Here is a 27,456-nt window from a genome sequence, read left to right on the forward strand (position 1 = left end):
ACTTCAGAAAATATAATAAGAAAATAACAGTATAAAATTACAATAATATCCCGTATTACTGAATTAGCTTAAGTATTTTTTTGTTGCATTTTGCTCAATGTGACCTTTTATGTAAAATAATAATAATATTTTTATTGCAAATGGAAATATTACAACATTTAAGAGTTAACAGGGGCAAACGGCCAACATCACATGAAGTTAAAAGAGCTACGCAAACCAGCAGAACATATCAACGACACCAAAGACAAAAGCAAAAAGGTTTTTAAAGATCCTTTACAATAGACTCATAAAAATGTGATATGTTTTAGAAGCCTTTGAGTTCAAAGGACACATTCTTAAAAGAAGTAAAAAGGGACTTAAAACATTTTAAAGTTAGTTTTTTTTTCTTTCTTTTTTTTTCTTTTTAAGCCCCTTGTATTGTATTTTATATATTTATGTATTTATTTATGTTGCTTTCTTAAATTTCTAATTACGTTATTTTGTTTATCTATGTTTTTTAATGCTGTTATTTGGACTTCTTGAATTGTATTAATATTTTTCTTACTGTTGTTTACTGTTGTTTACTGTGGTATTGTGTATGTTCTTTCAAACAATAAAATAATTAAAAAAAATAAAAATAAAACCCCGCCCTCTTTCTCTTGCGTCATCCCGCTATGCATCCTGCGTCATCAGTGCGCGCCGTGTCCTGTTTGGACCGCAGTTTCGGTGCCTAGGCGATCACAGCGGCAGCAGGATGATTTCAGCGGCGGTTCTGCGCGGGATCGGGACTCTGACCCGAACACGAGCCGCCTTCACAGGTACAGAAACACACACAAACACGAGCGAGCTTCATCTGATCACAGAAGCCGGCGCCAGTCTGAGAATCTCGATGACCTTCTATTGATTTCCTGAGATCGCGTCGCGTCTGACAGATCACTAAGTTAGTTGGTTAAAGAGGTTTGGATGATTATTGTGTGTGTGTGTGTGTGTGTGTGTGTGTGTGTGTGTGTGTGTGTGTGTGTGTGTGTGTGTGTGTGTGTGTGTGTGTGTGTGTGTGTGTGTGTGTGTGTGTGTGTGTGTGTGTGTGTGTGTGTGTGTGTGTGTGTGTGTGTGTGTGTGTGCCCTTCTAATGACCCACATCATACACTAGACTCTCAATATCACTTGACTCTTGTGTTATTGTTTATATCTAGGCCTACAGCAGTGGCAGTAGTTTATATTATGGCAGGTGTTTCAGTCTGAATGTGTTTTGCTCTTGTTTCTCAGCTCCTCTGGCTGTCAGGTGTTACTCTCATGCTAAAGTGGAGACAGATGAGGAGTTTGACTCCCGCTGGGTGACATACTTCAGCAAACCAGACTTGGACGCCTGGGAGCTGCGCAAAGGTGACAGCACAGTAGAAACAGTCAAATATTATTACAATTATCTGTTTTCTATCTGAATATATGTTTAAATTTATTCAGACACCTTCTCACATTATCAGTTTATTCGCTATAGTTTAGAGAATGGTAATAAAATATGAGAAGAGCTCAGAGTTAAACTGCATCAGAACAAACTGATCTTAATAATGTCAGATAACTTTGATAGAAAGGTATGTAATGAATTGGGTTGAATAGCTGTCAGATGTTAAATTTAAGAACATAATTAGATAATACTAATTTAGCTCAACTAATTACCAAGCAATGCTTCATTTAGTTCAGTCTGTGGTGGAAAAACATCACATTAGCAATTAAAGAAAAACACTGAAGCAAAACATGATCAGGTCCCATATTTTTACTGGTAGTCCACTGTATGAAGTATTTTTGGGTGTAATATGTCACAGTTTACTTTATTTTGCTCTCCTCACTTACAGAAATTAACTATAGTGTCCTGCACCCACTACTGAAAAAATATCTGGTGTCTGAATCATTTTTGATTTGAATGTGATTTATTTCTGTGATCTGCAGCTGTATTTTCAGCATCATTACTCCAGTCTTCAGTGTCACATGATCTTCAGAAATCATAATAATATACTGATTTACTGCTCAACTAACATTTCTGATTATTATCAATGTTGAAAACAGATGTGTTCATGAATATGTTTGTGATTTTTCTTTTCTTTCTCTCCAGGTATGAACACTCTGATTGGATACGACCTCGTTCCAGAACCAAAGATCCTGGACTCTGCTCTGCGTGCATGCAGGAGATTGGATGATCTGGCCAGTGCGGTCCGCATCCTAGAGGCCATCAGAGTGAGAGAAACCGCTAGAAAACGGTTTATGCTTTCATTTTAAATGAGAAGTTCACCCAAAAGTTAAATGTGAAAATTGTAGTCATCCTCAGTTCATCCAAGATTAGGATGAGTGTGTTTCTTCATCAGGTTTGTATAAATGTGTCTCTGCATCAGTGTCTCAGCAATGGATGCTCTGCAGTGAATGGGTGCCGTCAGAATGAGAGTCCAAACAGCTGATAAAAACATCACAATAATCCACACCACTCCAGCCCATCAGTTAACATCTGGAGAAGACAAAAGCTGAAACACATCCAGCATTAAGACGTTTTAACTCAAATCCATAATCCATAATAACTCTTCTTGCAGTGGAATTTCATTTCAATTCTCATTGCTGAGACAGTGATGCAGAGACACATTTCTACAAACCTGATGATGAAACAAACTCATCCTGATCTCGGATGACCTGAGTGTGAGCACGTTTTTAGGAAATTTTCATTTTTGGGTGAACTATTCCTTTTAATTAATTCATAAAGTAATTAAAACATGTTTAGCTTTAATGCCTTTATTAATCTATGAAGTATTACAGACCATTCATTAATTAAAAAGATAAGAAGTGAAATCACAGGTCCTGATGTGTCTGAACTGGCCGCAGTGTTTCTGCTGTATTATTACTGAAGGCTAATCTTCATTCACACTGTAAAGGTCATTCATGCTTAATTACTCGGTCTAATCCACTGGGCAGAAGGTTAATTATTTGTGAGTTTGGTCATTAACATGCCGCACACGCTCTGTTATTTCTCAGGATAAGTCTGGTCCTCATAAGGAGATCTACCCATATGTGATCCAGGAGCTCAGACCCACGCTGCAGGAGCTGGGCATCTCCACTCCAGAAGAGCTGGGCATCGACAAAGTCTGATCCTCAAAGCAGCTAACAAACAAGTTGGTTCCTTGTCATTTTACAGATACTTTTAAATGCAAAAATGCATTAATAGCAGGAAGAGTTTCTTAAGCATCACTCATTTTTAATACCTATTTTTTATGCATCAAGTTTTGTCCATATAATGATCTGTCTCTGTTTGTGTTTCAGGGTTTTTGTGAAGTCAATGGGTTTTCTACCTCTCTGCTCACTGTACGGGAAGTCAAACTCCATCCCGTCCTTTATAAAAAAATAATGGGCCTAATAAACCAAGCAATACTGAATGAGTTTGTGTTTTCATTTGTGTTTGGATGATGAGATGAGATGAACACTGACACTGAGGTTTGTATCTCAAAGACATTATAACAGATCACTGTGTTTCTGATGATTGCAACCATGAACTGAATTTAATTTGACACATTAAAATGCTAAAAATGTAAGCCACAAACAAAAAAAAAACACAGTCCCATCGCCATTAGAAATATTCATTTTGCAGGGTTTCTGCAGGTCTTGCAAAATATTAATTTACCATTCCACAAATAAAGGCCTAAAAATGGCTTAAACTAGAGCAGAAAGTCTTAAATTCATGAAGTCATGGTATTAAATGTTGCATGCACTGCACATACTGTGTCTGTCTGTGTGTCTGTGTGTGTATGTATAAATATATATATATATACACACATGCACAATGATTATATTATATATATATATATAATATAATCATTGTGCATTCCAATTAATCTCAATCAAACTGCAGTTGGGTTATTTTGATTAGGTACAAAATAACAACAAGAAAAATACAGTTAACACAATAAAACACAAAAACATTATAACATAATAAAAAAACGTGATTTTTGAATATTTAAAAAAAACAGAGATCTGTTTTTGCAAATAAACTCTTCACATATATTCATAAATCAAGTTTTTTTTTTTTTTTACTTGGGGTTGATTTTTGTAAGCCAGCTGGCAGATATTTGTTCTTGTTTTAATCATAGACTCCCTTAATTTAGATCAGTTTCCCATAAAACTAGGTGTAATAAAATAACTAAAACTGAAATTAAAATGAACAAAAACAATATAGACATTTTAAAAAAAACTAATAGAAATGACAAAAAATAAAATTATTAAAATATTGCCACAATGAAAATTTAAAGTTTTTTTTTTTTTTTTTGTACATTTTTATTTCAGTTTTAGGTATTTTAGTAGCCTACATCGAGTTAAACTAAAAGAAAATGACTCAAAATATTGATAAAAAAATGATTCGATTTAATATATATATATATATATATATATCACTGGTAGATCACTGACACTAATAACTGGTTCTATGCATAGTTAGTAGTTTAATTTAAGGCTGCAGTGGCGCCGGAGCGCCTGAGAGCGGCAGCAGCGCGCAGAATGCGCTGAAGGTGACATCAGGCGAAGAAGAATCTCTGTTTACAGCAGTGTTTTGAAACTCTATTAGCATGAGCATCGACACTGTGATTTAAGACATGATTTCTCATTTAAACTCTCATTCTGAAACACCGACATGAGCCACACGATGGAGAGCCGAGAGCAGCGCACTCTTCTGTCCGAGAGAGAGTCTTCAGCCGCGGGGAAGGTGATTTATCTCCGTCTGTTGTGTTAATAAACTCCATTAATAATCATAAAACATACATCACTCGTTTAAATAAAGATCATGTATTCAGGAAGGGAAATATCCTGTCGGAAAAAAATAAAATCAGTGATGAGAATTTAAATGCAATTAAGATTTTTGTGGGAATATTTTTTTAATTAAATAAAAATCTCCAAAAGTGTTTAAATAAACATTGTTTGTTAAATTAATTGTAATTCATGTTTAGTGATGTTCTTACCAGGTAGTGGATAAGTTGTATTTATAATATGTCGTTATATGACACACTGAGTAGCAATTAGGACGGTCAATGATTAAAAAAATAATAATAACAATTACCTGATTTGCTCATTAATGAGTCGCAAATAATTATTTATCAATATTTGCTGATAAAAACTCTAAAAGCCCCAAATAAATAATTAAAGGATGAATTATGCTTTCAGACAGTGACGTTGAATAGACAACACACAAAACTTTAATGTTGTATGTTTTAATTCTTTGACTCTCCTCATTAATTCAACACATTCTTGTATTCTGTCTGGAATATGTTTCTAGCCTCTGCCACACATCTTGCTCTTCAAAGGGATAGTTCTCCCAAAAATGACACAAAGCAGATAATGCAAGGAGACAGAACCACTTCAGAAAGCACACAAAGACAGTCAAGTTTAAAATATTAGTATTTGTATACTTCTTACATTATATATCGAATCATTTAACAGGAGTTGCATGAGTTACAGTCATATTCACTTTGTGAAGTGTCATTTTTACATGTGATTTATTTTTCGCGTGTTCATCTGATAAATGAAAGTCATATGGGATTGCATGAGTTTTGTTGTTGCACTAGATATACGTGTTTGGCCTGTGCCATTTTGTTTCGTTTTCTCAGTAATAACCATACTTCTGAATGTCTGTCAGAAAAGAAAGTACTTGAGTACATTTTAAAGCTGTACTTTCTTACTTTTACTCAAGTATGTTTTTGGCCAGATACTTGTACTTTTAATTGTATCTGTACTTTCACTTGAGGAAAATTTTAAACCACATTTTAAAACCCTTTTTTTTTTTTATATCAACCCTTGAACTTCGCAAATAGGACAATGCACACCATATAAAGCCATATTATGCCATCAGCCCATTTCGTGTCATGGTTTTTCCGCCGCTGCAAAGGCTAAATTGTACATTAGGCCCTGATATTAGAAGTACTACCACAAGGACAGCCAAATTTTTTGCAAGTAGATCTCTATTAATTCATATGCATCCATGCCCTTGCTTTATTCACAGTAAGATGGCAGTGATCCACAAAGGAAAAGGGTTATATAAAACTAGAAATTGTCTAAGCATGCAAAAAAATTCCCATGCATGTGTAAATAGTTTCTCAAAGGCACAAAAAAGTTTCCTGTGTGCATGCAATAGTCTGTTTTTTTATATGTAGGGGCTCTGTATGTTCACTTGTATGTTTCTATCACTCAAAGAATATCAATGAAAAAAAACCTGAAAAATAAAAATATTTACAGACTGTACTATATACCAAATATAAAGCTGAAAATAGTTCTATATGAACCATTTATGTTAAATATGGGCTGAAAATCTACTGAGAGGTTTGGAAATTTGAAATGGAAAATGTGTAGGAACCCTGTAATATGCACCAAAAAGCATGCATGCTACGTCAAATAATAATTCAGTCAAGTTCAAGTTTATTTGTATAGTGCTTTTTACGACACAAATTATAAAGAGTTTTATTTTATTTTGTTTATGCACAGAATATAAAATGCAATACAAATACATGGTGTGTGTGACAGTATACCAGGTTAAGAATGCAATTGTTATGAGAAAAATATGGTAGCAATAACTTATATGAAATCGCCCCTTTATTTGTCACTCATCTCACAATGTTGATGAATGAACTGACATGTTTAATCAATAGAGTGCTGGAAACAGTGAGCAAACACTAGCGGTGGAGAAGAGAGGGCCGTATATCATGTCCAAAACTCCTTCTTTCCACACCACGCTCCGTAAGTACTGAGAGTATGAGAGACGTGTTTGCATCACTCATTTGCTTGAAAATCACATCTTAACCTGCATATAGTGAAATAGAGACTGTGTTTGCAGAGAAGCACAGAGACACAGCGAGACGAGCTCTGCAGAAGAGAGGATTGGGCTCAGCGAGGCCTGTGCTTCATCAGCCCCGACACAAACCAAAGACGTGAGTCTCAGGGAACTTAAAAACATACTTATATTCACATCTTTACATTTATGCATTTGGCAGATGCTTTTATCTAAAGTGACTTGCAGTGGTTGCATTTTTTTAAAATCGGTGCAATTAATGTGAATTTAATTTACAGAAGCATTAAACTGCATATCATTATGTTCATTAACTTAAAATAAAACCATAAAAATGTCATGACTTGAAATAAAAATTTTAAAAACTTAAACTTGCAAGGAATTGTCGTTTTCATTTAGTTTAATTTACTAAAATAAGTAAAAACTGTTAAAAGAACAAAAATGACAAAACATGCAACAAAAATAGTGTTATTTTAGTATAAATTAAATAATATTATAGGTTTTTATTAATGTTGAATTAGTTTTAATTTTTTTATTAATTTTATTTTTAGTTAAAATTTGAAAGAGTTTGTTGTGTGTTTTTGTTATTTTTATTCTATATCTATTTAATTTTTATTAACTTGTTTTTGTTAATTTAGTAAATCAAGTTAAACTATGAATGAAAATGAGATGTTGCTATAGCAACTAGCTGAAAAACATTAATGTGTTTTTTTGTTAATGTTTATTGCAGTGCTGTCAAACAATTAATCACGATTAATCGCATCTAAAATAAAAGTTTTAGTTTACATAATATATATATGTGTGTGTACGGTGTATATTTATTACGTGTATATATAAATACACACATACAGTATATATTTTGAAAATATTTACATGTATATATTTATATTCATATAAATATATGTAATATATAAACATGGCTTATTTTTCTGAAATATATACTGTATATGTGTCTATTTATTCATAATAAATATACACCGTACACATATATTATGTAAACAACTTTTATTTTGGATGCGATTAATCATTTGACAGCACTAGGTTATTGTTATTTTAAGTAAATAACTATAATAATCGCCAACAAAATTACAAAAACTTTTTACAATTAAAATGAAAACAAAAAATCTAAAAAATAAAATAATTCAAAATATTAACAAACTCTATAATACTATATTATATGATTCTAAAGTAGCTGTGCTGCATGAATGCACAGATGAATTAAAACTACAATCAGTGTATTGTGTGTTATTTGATATCATTGCTCATCGGTCAGGCGGAGTGTCTCTGGTACAGTAGAGCGATTGGTTCGTTTGGCCAGTTATTAATGATTAAAGTGAGTCTGCGGGTGTGTTTCACAGCTCACGCTCATCAAACCTTCTTTTATTTCTCTTCAAGCACACAAACCCACTGTAAAAGAGGAAAGGACAAACACTGAGCTCTTATTCTCTTCTGCTTCTCTCTGCAGTGTGAAGTTCAATAAGGGATACGCGGCTCTGAGTCAGACAGGAGAGGATTCGCTCATCTCGCTGGATTCAGACAGGTACGATTCTGCAGTCGAAAGAAGAAACATGTTCTCTTTAAATCATTTTGGTTAGAGACAGAAGTGTGTGCTGATTGTTTGATTTCATCAGTGATGCAGAGCTGGACTGTTCCTCTGGATATTCCTCAGCAGAGGTGAGTTAATGCCTTTAAATTGTTTGGTAAACGGGTACTTGGTTGCCTTCATGTTTAGGGTTTGAATATGCATTATTATGCACTGATCAATTTAATAATCAATTATAAAACGCTTACAGTTTTTATCACAAAAACAGCTGCAGCGTCTTTTAAAGAGTGGTTGAGTTGTTCAGAATTGTTGTTCAAGCTGAATTTTAGCAAGTTTTTGATTAGTATCTTCCTTTGAAGCAGATATGGCTATACAAATCAAATAATAATCAATTATATATGTATATATGTGTGTGTGTGTGTGTGTGTGTGTGTGTGTATATATATATACACACACACATACATTTGTGCTCATAAATTTACATGCCCCTTGCAGAATATGCAAAATGGTAATAATTTTAACAAAATAAGAGGTATTGAGAAAATTGCATGTTATTGTTTATTTAATACTATCCTGAATAAGCTATTTCACATAACAGATGTTTATATATTCTCCACAAGACAAAAGTTCAAAAGTTTACATACCGTTGAATCTTAATAATAATCTGTGTTGTTTCCTGGATGATCCACGACTGTTTTTCTGTGTTGTGAACAGTTAAACTGCCTGCTGTTCTTCAGAAAAATCCTCCAGCTCCTGCACATTCTTTGGTTTTCCATCACTTTCTACAAATATGACCCTGGAGCACAAAAGCAGTCATGAGTAACACAGGTATATCTGTAGCAATAGCCAACAATACATTGTATGGATCAAAATTATACATTTCTCTTTTATGCCAAAAATCATTAGGATATTAAGATCATGTTCCATGAAGATATTCTGTAAATTTCCTTCTGTAAATATATCAAAACTTAATTTTTGATTAGTAATATGCATTGCTAAGAACTTCATTTGGACAAATAGTTGTATCTCGGCCAAAAATGGTCCTATCCTAACAATTATTCAGCTTTCAGATGATGTATAAATCTCAATTAAAAAAAATTGACCCTTATGACTGGTTTTGTGCTCCAGGGTCACATATTTGAACCCTTTCTAACAATAACTGTATGATTTTGAGATCCATATTTTCACACCGAGGACAACTGAGGGACACATATGCAACTATTACAGAAGGTGGAAATATTTACTGATGCTCCAGAAGGAAACACAAAACTTTTGAACAGAAAAATAAAGAAAGAGATAGATAAAGTGGCATAAGGCACATGGCAGATAGAGTGCAAACCGGTTAAATAAAACTAAACTGTGCAGATATATGTGTATGTGTATAGAGTGAATATATATAGTGCAAGAGGAGCTTATCAGTCTGAGGACATTGTAGAAAAATAAAAAAGGAGATAAATAAACTGGCATAAGACACATGGTAGAATAGATGGAGTGCAAGAGTATAATAAGTTATAAGAGTATAATAATGATTCTAACATAACACTAAGCCTCTAACAAACACTAACACTGAGAAAACAACAGTAGTTGATGACAGACAAATCATAAAAGCTGTGAAAATGAACCCTAAAAGACGTGTCTGTAAAATCCCCAACAACTTCCAGAAAGCTGGGGTGATGCTCTGACAATCTACTGTCCTCAGGAGACTTTGACACAGAATTACAGATGCTACACAGCAAGATGCAAACCTCTGACCAGCACCAAACATAGAAAGACAAGATTAGAGTTTGCAAAAAAGCACAAAGGTGAGCCAGAAGAGTTTTGGAACTGTGTTTATGGACCGATGAGACAAAGATGAACCTTTATCTAAGTGATGGGAAAGCACTAATGTGGAGAAAGAAAGGGAACTGCAATGATCCCAAGCATACAGCCTCATCTGTAAAGCATGGTGGAGGTGGTGTCATGGCATGGGCATGCATGCTGTCTCTGGAACAGGCCCTCTCAACTTTACTGATGACTTAATGTATGATGACAGTAGCAGAATGAATTTGGAAGGGGACAAAACCATCTTGCCTACCAATATTCAAGAAAATGCCACCAGATTCATTGGGAAGTGCTTCATATTGCATCAGGACAATGACCCAAAACACCCTGCAGTTCAGTCAAGGAATTTATAAGAGCAAAGAAATGGAAAGTCTTAGATTGCCCAAGTCAATGATAGCATCACGCAGTTGCTGCAGATTTGTCGGCTGCACATCCATGATGAGAATCTCCCGTTCCACCACATCCCAAAGGTGCTCTATTGGATTGATTCATGTCCTTTACGCCAAATTCTGACCCTACCATCTGAATGTTGCAGCAGAAATTGAGACTCATCAGACCAGGCAACGTTTTTCCAATCTTCTATTGTCCAATTTTGAGCCTGTGTGAATTGTAGCCTCTGTTTCCTGTTCTTAGCTGAGGAGCGACACCCGGTGTGGTCTTCTGCTGCTGTAGCCCATCTGCTTCAGGGTTTGATGTGTTGTGCGTTCAGAGATGGTATTCTGCATACCTTGGTTGTAACGAGTGGTTATTTGAGTTACTGTTGCCTTTTCTATCATCTCTAACCAGTCTGCCCATTCTCCTCTGACATCTGATATCAAGGCATTTTAGTCACACAACTGCCGCTCACTGGATATTTTCTCTTTTTACATTCTCTGTAAACCCGAGATGGTTGTGTGTGAAAATCCCAGTAGATCAGCAGTTTTTGAAATACTCCAACAACCATTCCACGTTCAAAGTCACTTAAATCCCCTTTCTTCCCCATTCTGATGCTCGGATTGAACTTCAGCAAACGCTTTTTTGCCTAAATATCATATTTTTTTCATTTAGTACTGCCCTTCAGAGGCTACAGAAGATAATTAAAATAAAATAAGTTAAATTTACCCCGATCTTCAAATTCAAAAAGGTTTTCACGCCCCGGCTCTTAATGCATGGTTTTTCCTTCTGGAGCATCAGTAAGTGTTTGAATCTTCTGTAATAGCTGCATATGAGTCCCTCAGCTGTCCTCAGTGTGGAAAGATGGATCTCAATCATACAGTCATTGCTGGAAAGGGTTCAAATACACACAAATGCTGGAAAACGAATGAAGGATTTTTCTGAAGAACAGCAGACAGTTTAACTGATCGTTCAGGTAACAACAGTATTAAGTTCAAGGGGATGTAAACTATTGAATGGGGTGATTTTTATAAATCAACTCTTGTGGACTGCATGTAAACATATTTTATGTGAAATATCTTATTCAGGTCAGAACTAAATAAACAATAACATGCATTTTGTATGATCCCTCTTATTTTGCTAAAAAATAATTAACATTTTGCAGATTCTGCAAGGGGAGTGTAAACTTTTGACCTCAACTGTATGAGGCATAAAAGCCTAAAAATGTCATATTTCAATGTTTAAAGGTTTATATAGTCACATAACATGATGGACTTCACAAGGTTTGTTTTCATGAAGTGAACAAACACCTTTCATATCAGTGATAAGAGTGTCTCTCGGCAGGTGCATCCAGACCTGAGCAGGCAGCTGTTGAAGGACGGATATCACCTGGATGAGATCCCTGATGATGAGGATCTGGACCTGATTCCTCCTAAAGCCCTGAGCTCCTCCGTCTGCTGCTGCTCCGCCGTCTCCTCCTGCTGCGTGCAGTGATCCAGCCCCAGAGCTGCTGATGCTGAGTGAATGGATCAAACGTTCTTACAGTGTTTTTAGGAGCACAGACTCGTTTTGTTTGTCATGGTGTAAGCCTCGGTCTCGTTATTAGAATTACACTGCGTAGCCAAAATCCCAAACACTTCCAGTTTCGAGCCGCATGTAAATTTCTGCTGCATCGCATGAAAACACTCGAGACCGGCCCATATATCACCTCAAAATCAGAATAAATCAAGTTCAAGTTCAAGTTCAAGTTGTTCAAGTTCAAGAATGAGCTTTGTCATTCTGCTACATGTGGGGACATGCAGTGGAACGAAATGTCGTGCCAATTAGTAGTTATATTTAAAAGTGAGGCAGGTTTTAGTACCATTACACCAGCTTTTTTGCACAGTTTTTGTGTGTTTAAGTTTATTTAGCCCTTAAATTCTCGTTAATAAATGGAAGCTTGTTTCTGCCATTGGGATAAAAACATCAAAAGATAACAGCAACTTTTTAATCTCACAATTCTGAAATCATTTCTCACAATTTGGACTTTTTTCAGAAGTTAAAATTTTGACTTTTTTTCCTCTGAGTTCTAAGTTTACATCTTATAATTATGCTTTTATTTTTGCTACAAAACAAACATAACACATAACTACTTAATAAATAAACTCTTTTTTAAATCTTAAAGTTTTTGTTTTTTTTCACAATTGACTTTATTATTTTTTTTATTATTTAATTTCAGAATTACAAGTTTGTATGTCTTTATATCAGAATTGCGAGGGAAAAAAAAGTCACAAAAGTTACCTTTTTATTTTATTTTTTTAATTCAATTCAAAAACAGCTTCCATAGTAATGCCAAAGATCTCATTCTCATTGCTGTAATGTTTGGAAATATTGATATTTAAATGGTCAATTATTTATAAGTCATGGAAGTATTTGTTGTGCTGCCTTTGAACTGACTGAAAAAACATTTTACAAACGCATATTACTTAATTTGCTTTAGTCACAACATTAATATTTTGGGGTGAAATATGGTTTGGAAGTGTTTCGTGAGATTGACGCATGTATGTATTTGTATTCGGTGGCCAGCGCTCAGACGTACGACGTGTGTTTTATAATCATTATTTCACTCGAGAGAGCGGCTGATGATTTCAAAACTCAGAAAAGGAACTGAAGATGAAAGTGGGATCTGAAACTCAAAGAATACCCATGATGCTCAGCGTTTGGGGAAGTACAGTGTTACTGATCGTCAGAAACGTGACACTACGTGTGTGTGTGTGTGTGTGTGTGTAGGTTTGTAGGGGTGTGTGTGTGTGTGTGTGTGTGTGTGTGTGTGTGTGTAGGTTTGTAGGGGTGTGTGTGTGTGTGTGTGTGTGTGTGTGTGTGTGTGTGTAGGTTTGTAGGGGTGGGTGTGTGTAGGTTTGTAGGGGTGTGTGTGTGTGTGTGTAGGTTTGTAGGGGTGTGTGTGTGTGTGTGTGTGGGTTTGTAGGGGTGTGTGTGTGTGTGTGTGTGTGTGTGTATGTGTAGGTTTGTAGGGGTGTGTGTGTGTGTGTTTTACTCTGCTATGGAGGTTCAGGAGGTGTGTGTGTGTGTAGGTTTGTAGGGGTGTGTGTGTGTGTGTGTGTAGGTTTGTAGGGGTGTGTGTGTGTGTGTGTGTGTGTAGGTTTGTAGGGGTGTGTGTGTGTGTGTGTGTGTGTGTGTGTGTGTGTGTGTGTGTGTGTGTGTGTAGGTTTGTAGGGGTGTGTGTGTGTGTGTGTAGGTTTGTAGGGGTGTGTGTGTGTGTGTGTAGGTTTGTAGGGGTGTGTGTGTGTGTGTGTGTAGGTTTGTAGGGGTGTGTGTGTGTGTGTTTTACTCTGCTATGGAGGTTCAGGAGGTGTGTGTGTGTGTGTGTGTGTTTTACTCTACTATTGAGGTTCAGGAGGTGTGTGTGTGTGTGTGTGTAGGTTTGTAGGGGTGTGTGTGTGTGTGTGTGTGTGTGTGTGTGTAGGTTTGTAGGGGTGTGTGTGTGTGTGTGTGTGTGTAGGTTTGTAGGGGTGTGTGTGTGTGTGTGTGTAGGTTTGTAGGGGTGTGTGTGTGTTTTACTCTGCTATGGAGGTTCATTTGAAAAGTGTTTATTAACTTTTTTAAATATTATATTTTCTCTCAGTAAGTTTTTGGATGCACTAAAGCTTTATTAGATCTCTCTGATATTCGGTTACTGTCAAACAATAACACATTGTTACTGAAATGAAGTGAGACTGATGTGAGTTGTTACTTTAGTTAAACGCCTGCGGTGAGATATGACATGTTTTGTATTTAAAATTGTATAATCAAGAATATTTTTTATCTGCCCTTAAATATGCATTTGCTTTGAGAAATATGTTGTTTTATGTTGTGTGTGTGTGTGTGTGTGTGTGTTTGTGTGTGTGTGGACAATCTTCTTCAACACTATGCAAATAACACTAATTCTTCTTTGTAGCCTCAGCAAATCAGTTACTGACTTTATAATGCGATAACCTTATTGACTTTTATTTTGTTGCAAGAACAATATTATTTGTATTTAACAATGTTTTGTGAAATTAAAGGAAACACTTCAACTTTCTCTGGTGATGACTGCTCATATTCAGATCATTACTAAATGCAACATAGTAGAGATGCCAACAAATGACCACCAATCTGCTTTTAATAGTATTTAGATTAAACTAGAACACAGTTGGAGAAAAGCCTTGCAGTCTGACGCATGTACAGTATGGGACACAGGCATTGTGGTTTGTAGAAAGCTGATGGATGCATATTATATAACAATATAACAATAAATGCAAATATAGGACAAGTAGATGTCGCAGCTGCGCATGAGCACTAGAGGTCGCTGCCGCCTGGTTTACTGTCTGAGTTTAATTCTTGCATTTAAAATCATGACTTTTAATCCAGTAAAACATGCAACATGAAGCTAAACTGAAGTCATACATGTTCTTCATTAAATAAAACATTCCTTCATTAATGTCTCATTATTACACAATAATCAAACTGAAAATTTAGTGAGCTGCCCACTTCAAAAGAAAAGGCTAGAAAAAGGCTTTCTATTTAAGACACAGCCATAATATATTCAAGCAGTGAATAGAGAATTAAGTGTTTTAATAATGTTTGTATTGTTTGTTTGACACAAGAAATATATTGAACTGATCGGGTCATTTGATAAATATTCTTTAAAATAGTTTTCATCATTAGAATATTTATTTATTTATTTGACTACCAGAGCATTTCAGCAGACTGCTTCATGAATTATATTGACTTTAGAATTAATAGTCATTTTCTAAATATTCTTTCAATATTTTTTTTTTTTTTTTAAATAATGTAATGTATATTTTATGAATACCAAACATACTATAGGAACATTTCATTAAACTGATTCATGGCAGAAGAATTGTAAAGACATTAGAATTGATCTGGTCATTTTTTATTTTACTATTACTATTATTATTCTACTACTATTATCATTTTACTATTAAACATTTGTTAGAGTGTTTATTTATTTTATTGTATCGTAGTAATTTAAATTAATTTTGTGACTACCAAACGTATTTTGACATTAGGTCATTTTCTAAATATTTCTCAACATTATTGTTGTAATCATTTGAATATTAATTAATTTACATTAATATTCTACATTAATTAACACATTTCACTGCTGGTTATACTCTGTATAATTGTGTATGTGACGAATAAAAATCTTGAATCTAATTAATTAATTTATATTTTGTTTTATTTATTTTATTTTATTTTCTGGATACCAAACACACTGACAGAATTATACTGACGTTAGATCTGGTAATTTTCTAACTATTTATTTTAATTATTTTTGTCATTATTAATAGTATTATTATTTTAAATTATAGTTGTCTTCATTAGAATATATATTTTATTGTAGTAATTTAATGTAATTTTATGAAAACACACACGCATGCATTATTAGTCCATCAGAGTGTGTGATTGATTGGCACGCGCTGTGAACGCATTCCGCGCGGGGTGGGGGTGCGCGTTGCGTCGCGTCGCGGGGCGGAGCGGAAGGGAGCTGCAGCTGCAGGGAGTTGCGCGCTGAACGCCGGTGGTCGCGGTTCTGCGTCTGAAACGGAGCGCACCGGATCGAACGGAAAGCGCCGCCGGTTCGCCGAGAGTTACCGAGCAGAGAGTCGAGCGGAGCGGAGGGATGGTGGATAACAGCGGCAGCGGCAAAACGCAGATGGTGAGTCGGTGTAACTTAGTTTAAATGTTCATAATGTTATTAACAATGTTGAAGTCTTGAGCTGTACACATCCTCCTATAGCTTAAACCAAACACCGCGCGACACACGGTTTCAGCTGCACGAGCGCGTTTGTGTTTCTGCCACGGTGCACAAGAATTGTCCTAGAAACCATTTACTCTCAAAAATTGCTGGTAAATTTCACAAATGTGACCCTGAACCACAAAACCAGTCATAAGAGTATTTTTTTAAGATGAATAAATAATCTCTCCATTGATGTATGGTTTGTTATGATAGGACAATATTTGTCTGAGATACAACTATTTGAAAATCTGGAATCTGAGGGAGCAAAAAAACCTAAATATTGAGAAAATCACCTTTAAAGTTGTTCAAATGAAGTTCTTAGCAATGCATATTACTAATCAAAAATGAAGTTTTGATATATTTATGGTAGGAAATTTACAAAATATCTTCATGGAACACGATCTTTACTTAATATCCTAATGATTTTCGGCAAAAATTTATAATTTTGACCCATACAATGTATTGTTGTCTATTGCTACAAATATAGCTGTGCTACTGATGACTGCTTTTGTGCTCCAGGGACACATATAGTTACAAATAAACAGCAAGTAACACACCGAATTAAATATGACAGAAAGACTGAAATTGTGTTTTCTTGTAAAACTTTATCCAGTAATCTTAATTTTATGTACAACTTTGATAAAGCATGTTTACAGTGTATTAAAAAATCTTATTAGTCTCTTTTTGCAATCAAATATATAAACATTCTTAGAACAACACATTTTCTTACCTGAGAAGCCAAATTTCATTAAGTGTAAGGAAGATTCGTTTTCTAAATATTTAAGTGAATTTATTATAAAGAGGATGTTTTCATTGAATTCAGTAAATGCACATTTAAGTGAATTTATTGCTTTTATATGCATTTCTTATGCATCTGTATCTGATGCACGTCTGCTTGTCAGATACATGTATTTTATGTATATATGCATTATAGTCAGTGTTCCCACCCTTTAAACCCACAGAAACCTTCTGTCATGGTAAGAGTTTCATTCTTTAGTCCCTTTATGAAGCTGTTTTTATCTTGGGAACCCACAATGGTGGTGATTTCAAGTTTTACTATCATGGTGTTGACACACACACACACACACACACACACACTGCCAGATGCATCTGAATGCACAAACATGCTGCTTTCATTAGGGGCCTCGGCTTTGATCCACCGTTTAACTGTTTTTAGTCATTTTAGATTCCCTTAAACCACATGATTCTCATGCGTGACTGCTTTACTCTAGTATGAAACTCATCAGTACATTTGAGTCATTGAATCAAGCTTGTTTTGGTTCAGAAGTGTCACTTTTAAAGGGTGTTTTATAGTATAACTGGTAAATGAAGCTCATGGTTTATTGCATGCAGGTTCTTTAACCCGTCTGTCCTGCTAAACCTGCGTATTTCAAAACAAATCTGACTCCGTTCAGAGCTCAGTGTTTGATCGTCACATACTGCAGAAAACAAACAGTGTTTACTTTTCTAACGAATTTACAGGTTTTGACATTTTCTCATAAAGGGCTTTTTGGATTTGCTTTACATTTTTGTGTTTTGCGAACCACTTTTGATCTGTTTTCGGTGTTCAGTTCTGATGTTTAGTATGTATCTTTCTGAAAACGAGAGCCGAGAAGGTTCATTTCTAAGCGTGGCTTATGGCGTGATGAGATGATTTCATGTATTTAATGTGCTGTATTGTATTGTTTGACTGATATATTTGCCAGGCCGATATTTTGAGATTGTGAATTGATTTTATGCTTTCAAATGTTGAATTTGGAGGTAAATACTGTGTAAAATACAAATTAATTGAAATGCAAGCATCTTTTTTTCTATTTGCTGTTACTAAGTGAGCCATTAGCCACCTGTACTCAGCCATTAAAAACCTATTTTAGTATTAATTAATGTGCTCAACAACAAGAAAAATGTTTTGGCCATGCATATGCATTTTTAGCAGTGCATATGTGTTAAAAAATATATATATTTATGATTCAATTTTTGTTGGCACATTCTAAATGATACAGATTCTAACTCGCATTCTTTCCTGCATTAATGTTCAGTTGGTGACTTCAGCAGAATTTGCAACAACAGCCAAATGTTTATGTTTGCTAAACATAAATGCATGCACATGATCAGTGAATGCTGGATGTAGTGACCTATGGGGCGTGAGACGGTTCTGCAAATATCCTTATCGTGTTGCCAAAACATTTGAGATTGTGCTGGTTTAAGTTCTCTTAGGAAATTATATTACTCACCAGATGCTTTCGAAGAAATGGTTAACAGAGACAACCTTGCAAGACAAAAGCTGAAACAAATCCAGCATTAAGGCATTTTTAACTTGAATACGAGTCTATAATAACACTTCCTCCAGTGAAAAAGTGTTCTGGTCTGGAGAGGAGAGAAGTCTGCACAGATCAAGCAGCGTTTACAAGACAAAACAGATCTAAACTAATATGTGGCAGGATTTTGATGTTAGTGACTTAGTTAAAAACGTCTTAATGCTGGATGTGTTTCAGCTTTTGTGTTCTCCAGATGTTAACTGATGGACTGGAGTGGTGTGGATTATCGTGATGTTTTTATCAGCTGTTTGGACTCTCATTCTGACGGCACCCATTCACTGCAGAGCATCCATTGCTGAGACACTGATGCAGAGACACATTTCTACAAACCTGATGAAGAAACAAGCTCATCCTGATCTCCTGAAGATGTACAGCAAATTAATTTTTGCCTGAACGATTCCTTTAATGCTATCTTCAGCAGCCGTGTAGGCCTATCGCAATAATCAATATATCGACTTACCGCACAATATATATACATGACCTCAATAATTTTTGGTGACAATATATTGCCCATTATATTTACATAAAAATGAATGTCACCATGTTTTTTTGCAAAACAATCTAAATATTGAGAAAATCGCCTTTAAAATTGTCCAAATTAAGTTCTTAGCAATGCATATTGCTAATTACAAATTAAGTTTTGATATATTTACGGTAGGAAATGTACTAAATATCTTCATGGAACATGATCTTAATATCCTAATGATTTTCGGCATAAAAGAGAAATGTATAATTTTGATCCATACAATGTATTGTTGTCTATTGCTACAAATGTAGCTGTGTTACTGATGACTGCTTTTGTGCTGCAGGGTCACATTTATTCAGTGGCATAAAATTACAATAATATCGCTTATCGCAATTATTTTGTGGAGCAATATATCACTCAACAAAAAAGCTGTTATCGTGACAGGCCTAGCCATATGTTTACATTTGCACGTGAGCAATGAACCCTAAACATGCTGATCGTGTTGCCAAAACAAAATAGTGCATGCTAAGTTATGCATTTATATCTGTGAAGCTCATACATGTGTGTGTTCCATGTCTCAGGAGGCTGGTTTGGCCGGTGGGTTTCCCCACAGCGGCTCCACAGGAGTGAAGCTGGAGCAGATGATGGAGCATCTTCAGCAGCAGCAGCAGGCGCGTCTGGAGATGGAGCAAAAGGAGCGGACGCTGCGTGAAGCTCACATCATGTATGCACAGCAGCTCGCGGCTCAGCAGGCCATTCTGGCCGCCGCTCGGGCTTCAGGGGCCGGGATCATGAGCAGGGGCCTCGGACCTTCTGGGGCCGGACAGCTGTCACGTGTCTCCAATCAAAGCAGTCTGGACTCCGAGCGCGAGGATGAACGCGACCGGGACTCCGATGATGATGGGATGATGGAGGGCGATGAAGGCAGTGAGGAAGATGAACAGCCGTACGGGAGCTTCTCGGGCCCCGGGGCCCCCGTAGATGCGCAGAGAGCTCTGTCACCTGCCGTCAGGGTCAAACAGGAGCCCGAGGACGATCTCTCATCCGTCGGGCGACCGTCTGTGTCTTCTCCTAACGGCCAAACGGACTGGAACTACGAGGATCACTTTAAAGCAGTAAGAGCTTGGGTTATCTTGTGCTTTCTTCCTTACAGTTGTATTTTTGACTTGTTTTCCAAGATGAATATGTGTCCCTGCAGCACAAAAGCAGTCATGAGTAACACAGGTATATTTGTAGAAATAGCCAACAATACATTGTATGGATCAAAATTATACATTTCTCTTTTATGCCAAAAATCATTTGGATATTAAATAAAGATCATGTTCCATGAAGATATTTTGTAAGTTTCCTACCATAAATATATCAAAACTTCATTTCTGATTAGTAATATGCATTGCTAAGAGCTTCATTTGAACAACTTTAAAGGAGATTTTCTCAATATTTAGATTTTTTTGCTCCCTCAGATTCCAGATTTTCTAATAGTTGTATCTCAGCCAAATATTGTCCTATCATAACAAACCATACATCTTATTTATTCAGCTTTCAGATGGTGTATAACTCTCAATTTTGAAAAATTTACCCTTAAGACTGGTTTTGTGGCGCATGGTCACATATGTGAACATTCTTAAATCAAGATTAATTTACTTAAGAAGCAAAATTGCATAAGATTTTAAGTCTTGTTTACTGACGTGTATCAAAATTAAGTGAGTTTATGATTAAAACAAGAAAAAGAAATAATAAAGAAATTAGGGATTTTTTGACCCGTTGGCAGATATTTTTCTTCGTTTTAAGCAAAAACTTACTTAATTTTCACTTAATATCTTAAGTCATTTTGCTTCTCAAGTCTTGTTTTCTGCAAGAAAGAAGTCTATTAAAATGAAGTGAGTTTGTTTAATACAAGAAAATATCAGTCGATGGGGTCAGAAAAAAATCAACTTAATTCAAAGGGGAAAAATATAATTTTTCTGTTTTAAGCATGAACTCACTTTATTTCTATACATTTTTTTTTATAAATTTCTTTAATATTTTAAGTAATTTAGCTTAAACTCACTTCATTTTAATGCATTTCAGTCGTTGTGCATCTAAAGTAAAAGTATGTTCATTTTAATTATAAAAATACTAAGTAAAAACATCATTACTATTTGCAAGACATTCTGAAGCATTTGCATGTTTGTTAAATACAATATTGTTCAAATTAAATGTTAACTATTATCAATAGTAAATTAAACAGAAACTTTCTGTCACTTTATTTTGAGAGAAGTTGAAGCTTTTGTAACATCTCCAGCTTGACATGGATGCTTTTACTAGTTTGAAACTCTCCATTAATTCTGACACAATGTGAATCCATTATTCTTATTCAAAAGCAGACGGACTTGTTCATATCTGGGGGCTTTTATTCATATATTTGTTTGATCAGCATGTTTAGGAAGCTCAGCAGGCTTTGATGGGTCAGTCGGTCATCGTCTTCTCGTCCTCTTTGCACCTTTCTGCAGGTTTCTGTGTGTGTTTGTGTTGGTTTGAGCTCCTCAGGAGAAACATCTGCTCCGCGTGAGTTCTGGCTCAGAGCCGGACACTTTGCTGCACTTATTTGCTCTCTTGTGCTTCTGCCAAACGCTGAGTCGACTTTGGCCGGCGTCCAGGCTGTGCAAAGAGACATTTGGCCCAAATTTGTCAGCGACTGCGTGGGAGTGTTTGTGCATGTGTGTGTGGCCGACTATACAGTAGCTGAATAGTGGAAGTTTATTGAGTTTGAAGGGAATGCTGCATCACAGGAGTTTATGAACGTCATCATCTGACATGCATCTGAATCTGAAACCTCAACTTCTAATGCAATGCATTCTGATGTTTCCACAGTCCCAAAATGCCCAAGACGCTTCTTGAAGCTTATTCTAGTGTGCAAGCATCATTAACGTCATCATGCAATGCTGTTTGCAACCATTTTACTTTCATAATGTGACATTTCAACTTGATTTTGTATGATATTTTCTTCAGAATGGCATGCACTAATGAATTAATTGCAATAAGACTAGGCCTGGTGCAATTATTAATTAATTAACTTTCTGGATAATATACAATAATTGTGCAGTGTAGTTAACTAAAAATAAAACCAAAAAAATCCCTTCAAATAAAATAAATTAAATAAAATGTAAAAACTTAATGTACTGAAATAACTAAAACCGAAAACTGAAATAAGATTGATTAAAAAAAACTATATAGAAACTTAAAAACAACAAAAATTAATGGCAAAAAGACAACAGAACTGCTAAAACTTTAAGTAAAATTAACATGAAAGCAGAATTTAATTTTTTTTTTTTTAAATCAAAACAATTCTCAATTATATTAAAATATTAAAACACTTCATTTTAATCACATTTTGCCACCCAAATCAGGGAAATTTAAAAGCTTAAATGTCAAAAAATCTATTATGTTACATCATATTATTATATTATATTATAAATGAATTAATTAATTATTAATTATAAATATTATTTTCACAGGATTAAAGTAAATCTTATGGGCTTATTTTATCATATTAAAATATTGTGAAATATATAAATAATAAATATTATTATACTAATAGTATTGTAAAAAGTAAAATATTTTTTAAAATAATGTATTATGCTTGCACTGCAAGTGACGTGAAGAAAACAAAAATAAATTGTTAATCACAATTATTTGTATGACAATGAATCGTCAGGAAAATGTTTCTGATCGTGACAGAGTTTAGATCTCAGGCGATCTGTCAAGAGCTCCACATCAAGAGCCGCTGATGTGATTAAAGGCCTGGAGCTTCTTCTTTATAGAGACAACATCCGTTCTGCAGTGTCCCAATATAGAGAATCAGTGTGGAAACACACAATCCTGACAGACAGAGAGAAGTGCTATGATACTGCGAGTCAGAATTATGATGCAATGTGCTTCAATGTAATTAGATGCATTGAATGAGTGCATATTTCTTGCTTTGCCATTTAAGTGCAAGTGAAGAGCAAATTATGCATTTTAGGAGTATAAATGATGTTTTAGATGCTGTTTTTACAATTTGTATCTCTTGCAATTTTGAGTTTATATCTCACAATTCTAATTTTATATCACACTACTTTTTTTCTTTTTGTATTTTTTGTATTTTTTATTATGCAGATTCTTAAATAACAACATGGCATATGTGAAAATCAACACAACCTGCTATTTTTTTTTTTTTTTAAACATCCATAGGAAAAGATGAAAAAATGTAGTAAATAACCAGAACATCACCCTTATCCCTACCCAACCCAAATTATCGCACATAAACTAAGGGGGAGAAAGAGAGAAAAGAAAAAGGTATGGTCTGCAACTCTTTTTTTTTTTTTCTTGCAATTTTGAGTTTATATCTTTCCTAGACATTATATTCTATGGCGGAAATTAACCAACTAAATGAGTAATATTTTCTGGCCAAATTCATATGCGCTCAATTAAATTGTACGGTAACCCTTAAAACCTTCCTATGACTAAAACCAATTTGCATCTGCAGTGATTCTTTAACTAACATGGAAAATCCCACATTGTGCACGTGTTGTTTATCTCATAGATACAATGATTCTAACTTAAAGGCAGCAGAGAGATTCTGATCTGAAGGATAAAGCGTGTTTGTTATAATTTCCAAACCCTGATCCGACAGTCAGGAAGAGGAAATGCAGACGGGGGGAAGGGAGTGAGACGCATCCGTCTCTGTCTTTGTATGCTGTGTTTTCTGTGTTCTGTCATTACGTGCATCCAGCAGTATATAATGACACCTCATCACGGCCACTGGTCTCGGGTTGCGTGGTTTGGGGGAAGGTTGAGAGACTCTGGTTTTAATGCTATCTCTGTGAGTTTTAATGACAGCTGCTGCTGTAAATTCCTTCCTGAAGCCATCAGACGAGGAGATGCGTCACGTTCAGAGGTTCAGATGCTTGCTTGATTGATCAGAAGACTGCATACAGACCAGATCATGTGATTTACTGGTGTGTTCATGTTCAGGGCTTCACACCAGTGTATAAAACAGATGTGATGGCCGTTATAGTCTTGCGGTTGATTAAGATTTTTTCATGTTTTGTAAGAAAGCTCTTCTGCTCACCAAGGCTGCATTTATTTGATTAAAAATGCAGTAAAAAGTGCATTAATATTATTGCAGTTTAAAATAGCTGTTTTCTATGTGAATATTTATTTCTGATGCAACGCTGTATTTTCAGCATCATTACTCCAATCTTCAGTGTCACGTGATCTTCAGAAATCATAATAATATACTGATTTACTGCTCAACAAACATTTCTGATTATTATCAATGTTGAACACAGTCGTGCAATCAAAACCAACAAAAGAGCGATAATATGCAAGCGCTATAACAAGTCTCAGTTATCTTAATGCAGTACACGTATACAAGTTTTTTTTTTATTATATAATAAATAAAAGCAAAATAGATAGAATAGAGAAGCCAGTGTTAGTTTTTTTTAAAGAATACAAGCAGTTAGTGAATTAATTGAGTGCAAATTTTAACAAAAAAAAATGTATATAATATTATAAAGAATATACATTTTTATTGTATAAATTAATTATTTTATAAATTAAAAAATATATATTTGAAGAGTTTGCAGACTTGAATAGAAAGTTTACTCAATGTATTTTTATATAAAATGCAGTTAATGTTTCATTGTTACAGTGAAATATCATCCTAGATTATGAAAAATGCTCAGATTTTTAATCCAAGAGTGAAGGGATTGATCCGAAAGCACTTCTTTTCAGTGGATAACAGACTGTAGCAAGAACATATTGTGTTCTCTGGAAACCTGCATGACTAAAAGATAAAAATATTTTGAGAAATGTCTCCATGTTTTTGGTCCAAACAATGAAAGTCAATGTTTTGATTTTTGCCAACATTCTGTTTATGTTCCACAGAAGAAAGAAAGAAAGTCGTTCAGGTTTGGAATGAAATGAGGTCAGAATATTAATGCATGTTTCTGAAAAGTTTAATTTGCTGGTGGTTCTCCGTGAAGGACCGGTTCTCAGTCAGCTGGAGAAGCAGCGAGTGTGAGGTGTGTGTTGTGGAAATCTTTGTTAAACGAGGGCTGACCCCCGTAATCCTCCGCTGCGTCCCTGGGGTCCGGAGGGGCCGATGGCTCCGTGTAATCGTCAGTGATTGATAGGGCTTTAATAACTACCGCAGATGATGCTTGCAAACATCAGACTTCTGCTGTTTGGATGTCTATGGCCTTGTAGCTGTATCTGACCAGCTGACTGACAGAAGTGTGTCTGTTGCATTCAGTAGATATTGTCTATATCATCATACATCTTGTTTGATAACATTCAATCATTTAGTAAATATTATATCATTTTTATGAAGATATTTGGGTTGTTATGAAGCAAGGATGTTTGTGTTCTTTATCTGAATCTTTGTCTAACTTGTTTATTAGTTAAATATGTATTATTATGAGTTCATTAATGGCAAGACTGCGTGGATATTTGTGCTTGTATCAACACACTTAAATAGACATCAAATACTCATCATTGATTATCATTTTTGTTAATATTTTGAATTTATTATTATATTTCACTTGAGGTTCAGTTACAGTTTTAGTATTTTATGTATCATTTGTTTTCATTTGAATATGTCTATAGTTTCAGTTACTTCACGTTAATCTAAAGTAAAATGAGAAATGTTGCTTGGGCCAATTTATTTAGTTTCAGTTTATTGTATTGCTTCACTTTATGTTTTTATTTTATCAATTATATTTAACTTTATTTCAATTATTACTATTTTACTATTAATTTAAGGAACAAAAAGCATTAATAGCGCTGATGTGAACTAGTGAATATTACTGATATTGGTGATTGTGAAGCTCATATCGTCTTCGCTCTCATAACTCGATCCGTTCATAACTGAAGCGTGACGTGAAGCTGGACGATCGGTGTGGATCCGGATCGATGTGGGTCGTGTAAGCGCGTGATTGGTCTCATTTACGCTCATGCATTATGAATGTGAGATCCTCAGGCGTTTGGCTTCCATTAGTAAAGCTGAGGCGGTCAGGAGTGACACCAATCCTAATTTAAGCAACACTTTTCATTTTAGTTCAGATTGTTTTGCTGTTGTTCTTGAAAAGATTTATTAATTTCAAAAGACTTGTTTGTGTCTCACACCTACTGCAGTTAAAAGCTGATCTATTATTTATTCAGCGTCTCTGTACATCAGGCATTCTGGACGGATACCTTGCAGACACCCGGTGACTCACGACTTGAACTATACATGCATTTTTTCAGCTTTTTTTCAGTTTCAGCTTCCATTTTTTTTTTTTATAGAATTCTTTTATAGTAATTGTATGTTTTTGTTATTTACATTTTGTTATATTAAGCAAATAAAGCAATACAAACAAAAAGATATGTACCAGGAGAATGCAATTACAGCAATAGTGTTGGCTTACGAACAAAACAATAAGTGGACAAATAGGAATAGGGAAGAAATAACAAACACATACATATATACATATATATATACACATACATTTAAAAAATAGATATATACAGTATAACCACCTCAAAAAAATATTAATTTTTTTTTACTATTTAGGTGTAATTTATTTATTTCATTTTCATTTTAGTTATTCTTTACATGTTTTTGTGTTCATTTAATTCTTTTTTTTTTTTTTAATAAGTAAATAAAGCAATGCAAACAGACAAAGTGAGAGAAAGATATGTACTAGGAGAATGGCATTGCAGTAATTGTGTTTGAAAGAAAGAAAAGAAATTACAGGAGGAAACAATTAAACAAGCGGACAAATAGGAATAGGGAATAAACAAAACAAAAACACATGCATACAAATATACACAGTACATAAAAATACATAAACAGTATAACCACCTCAAAAAAATATTTTAATTTAATTAAAAAAAATAATAATATTACTATTTAGGTTTAATTTATTTGTTTTTTATTTTAAATTTAGTTAAGTTTTAGTTATTATTTTTGATGTTAGTTTATTCATATGATTTCAGTGCTTAAATGTATTTTAGTTGCTCTAATTTCCGTTTAGTTTAAGTTTTTCCTCTAATATTTATATTTTATTTTATTTCAGCTTTCAGTTAACAGAAATGTTTTCAATAGCTTTAGTTAACGGTTCTATTTGAACGCTTTACTTCCTCACAGTAAATGTGGCATATATCCAGACAGAGCGATCGCGGTGTTTGTGCAGTTTAAAGGTGTTCAGCGCTGAGGGATTGTGGGTTGTTTATGTGGGTTGATGTTATGAGGGCACAAGGTTTGCATCATGAAACGAAATCCTTGGACGCTTGTGTTTGTGCTGGTCTGTAGACGTCAGGTTGTGTTCAGAACGGATCACTGGTGCGCTACGTACATGTGTTATGCTGCTTACT

At 34.8% G+C, this 27,456-nt stretch overlaps 3 protein-coding genes across 7 annotated transcripts in view; all 3 read left to right on the top strand.

The window, feature by feature from the left end:
- The first annotated feature begins 676 nt into the window (after nucleotides 1-676).
- Nucleotides 677-3,389, top strand: LOC306842765 (cytochrome c oxidase subunit 5A, mitochondrial-like). The gene is made up of 5 exons (XM_079373825.1): nucleotides 677-797; nucleotides 1,246-1,362; nucleotides 2,087-2,208; nucleotides 2,992-3,128; nucleotides 3,277-3,389. Exons 1-4 carry the CDS (start codon nucleotides 734-736, stop codon nucleotides 3,103-3,105), a joined length of 417 nt encoding a protein of 138 aa, XP_079229951.1. The 5' UTR covers nucleotides 677-733; the 3' UTR covers nucleotides 3,106-3,128; nucleotides 3,277-3,389.
- A 1,092-nt stretch (nucleotides 3,390-4,481) lies between these two features.
- On the top strand, nucleotides 4,482-14,920 carry LOC306842605 (protein FAM219B-like). Of its 5 annotated transcripts, none has more exons than XM_079373563.1 (8): nucleotides 4,482-4,708; nucleotides 6,642-6,729; nucleotides 6,827-6,920; nucleotides 8,244-8,318; nucleotides 8,410-8,452; nucleotides 9,036-9,149; nucleotides 11,859-13,449; nucleotides 14,046-14,577. In XM_079373563.1, the coding sequence occupies exons 1-6, from the start codon at nucleotides 4,637-4,639 to the stop codon at nucleotides 9,138-9,140; spliced, it is 477 nt and encodes a 158-aa protein (XP_079229689.1). In that variant the 5' UTR covers nucleotides 4,482-4,636; the 3' UTR covers nucleotides 9,141-9,149; nucleotides 11,859-13,449; nucleotides 14,046-14,577. The 5 variants fall into 5 exon arrangements, with proteins under 5 accessions (XP_079229689.1, XP_079229688.1, XP_079229690.1 ...); XM_079373564.1 differs by lacking the exon at nucleotides 14,046-14,577 and adding an exon at nucleotides 9,450-11,490 and having other exon boundaries at nucleotides 4,517-4,708; nucleotides 11,859-13,329; XM_079373562.1 differs by lacking the exon at nucleotides 9,036-9,149 and having other exon boundaries at nucleotides 4,508-4,708; nucleotides 11,859-13,261; nucleotides 13,912-14,569.
- Nucleotides 14,921-16,013: 1,093 nt separating this feature from the next.
- LOC306843302 (AT-rich interactive domain-containing protein 3B-like) overlaps nucleotides 16,014-27,456 on the top strand; it is a gene marked incomplete at its 3' end in the record, with an annotated part of 46,993 nt that continues 35,550 nt past the window's right edge. Inside the window, exons 1-2 of the mRNA XM_079374694.1 lie at nucleotides 16,014-16,212; nucleotides 19,659-20,192. Coding sequence (XP_079230820.1) covers nucleotides 16,177-16,212; nucleotides 19,659-20,192 — 570 coding nt within the window. The 5' untranslated portion in view covers nucleotides 16,014-16,176. The remainder of the gene's footprint in view (nucleotides 16,213-19,658; nucleotides 20,193-27,456) is intronic.

This window comes from Barbus barbus, assembly GCF_936440315.1.
Source record: "Barbus barbus genome assembly, chromosome: 23".
Taxonomy (NCBI): Eukaryota; Metazoa; Chordata; class Actinopteri; order Cypriniformes; family Cyprinidae; genus Barbus; species Barbus barbus.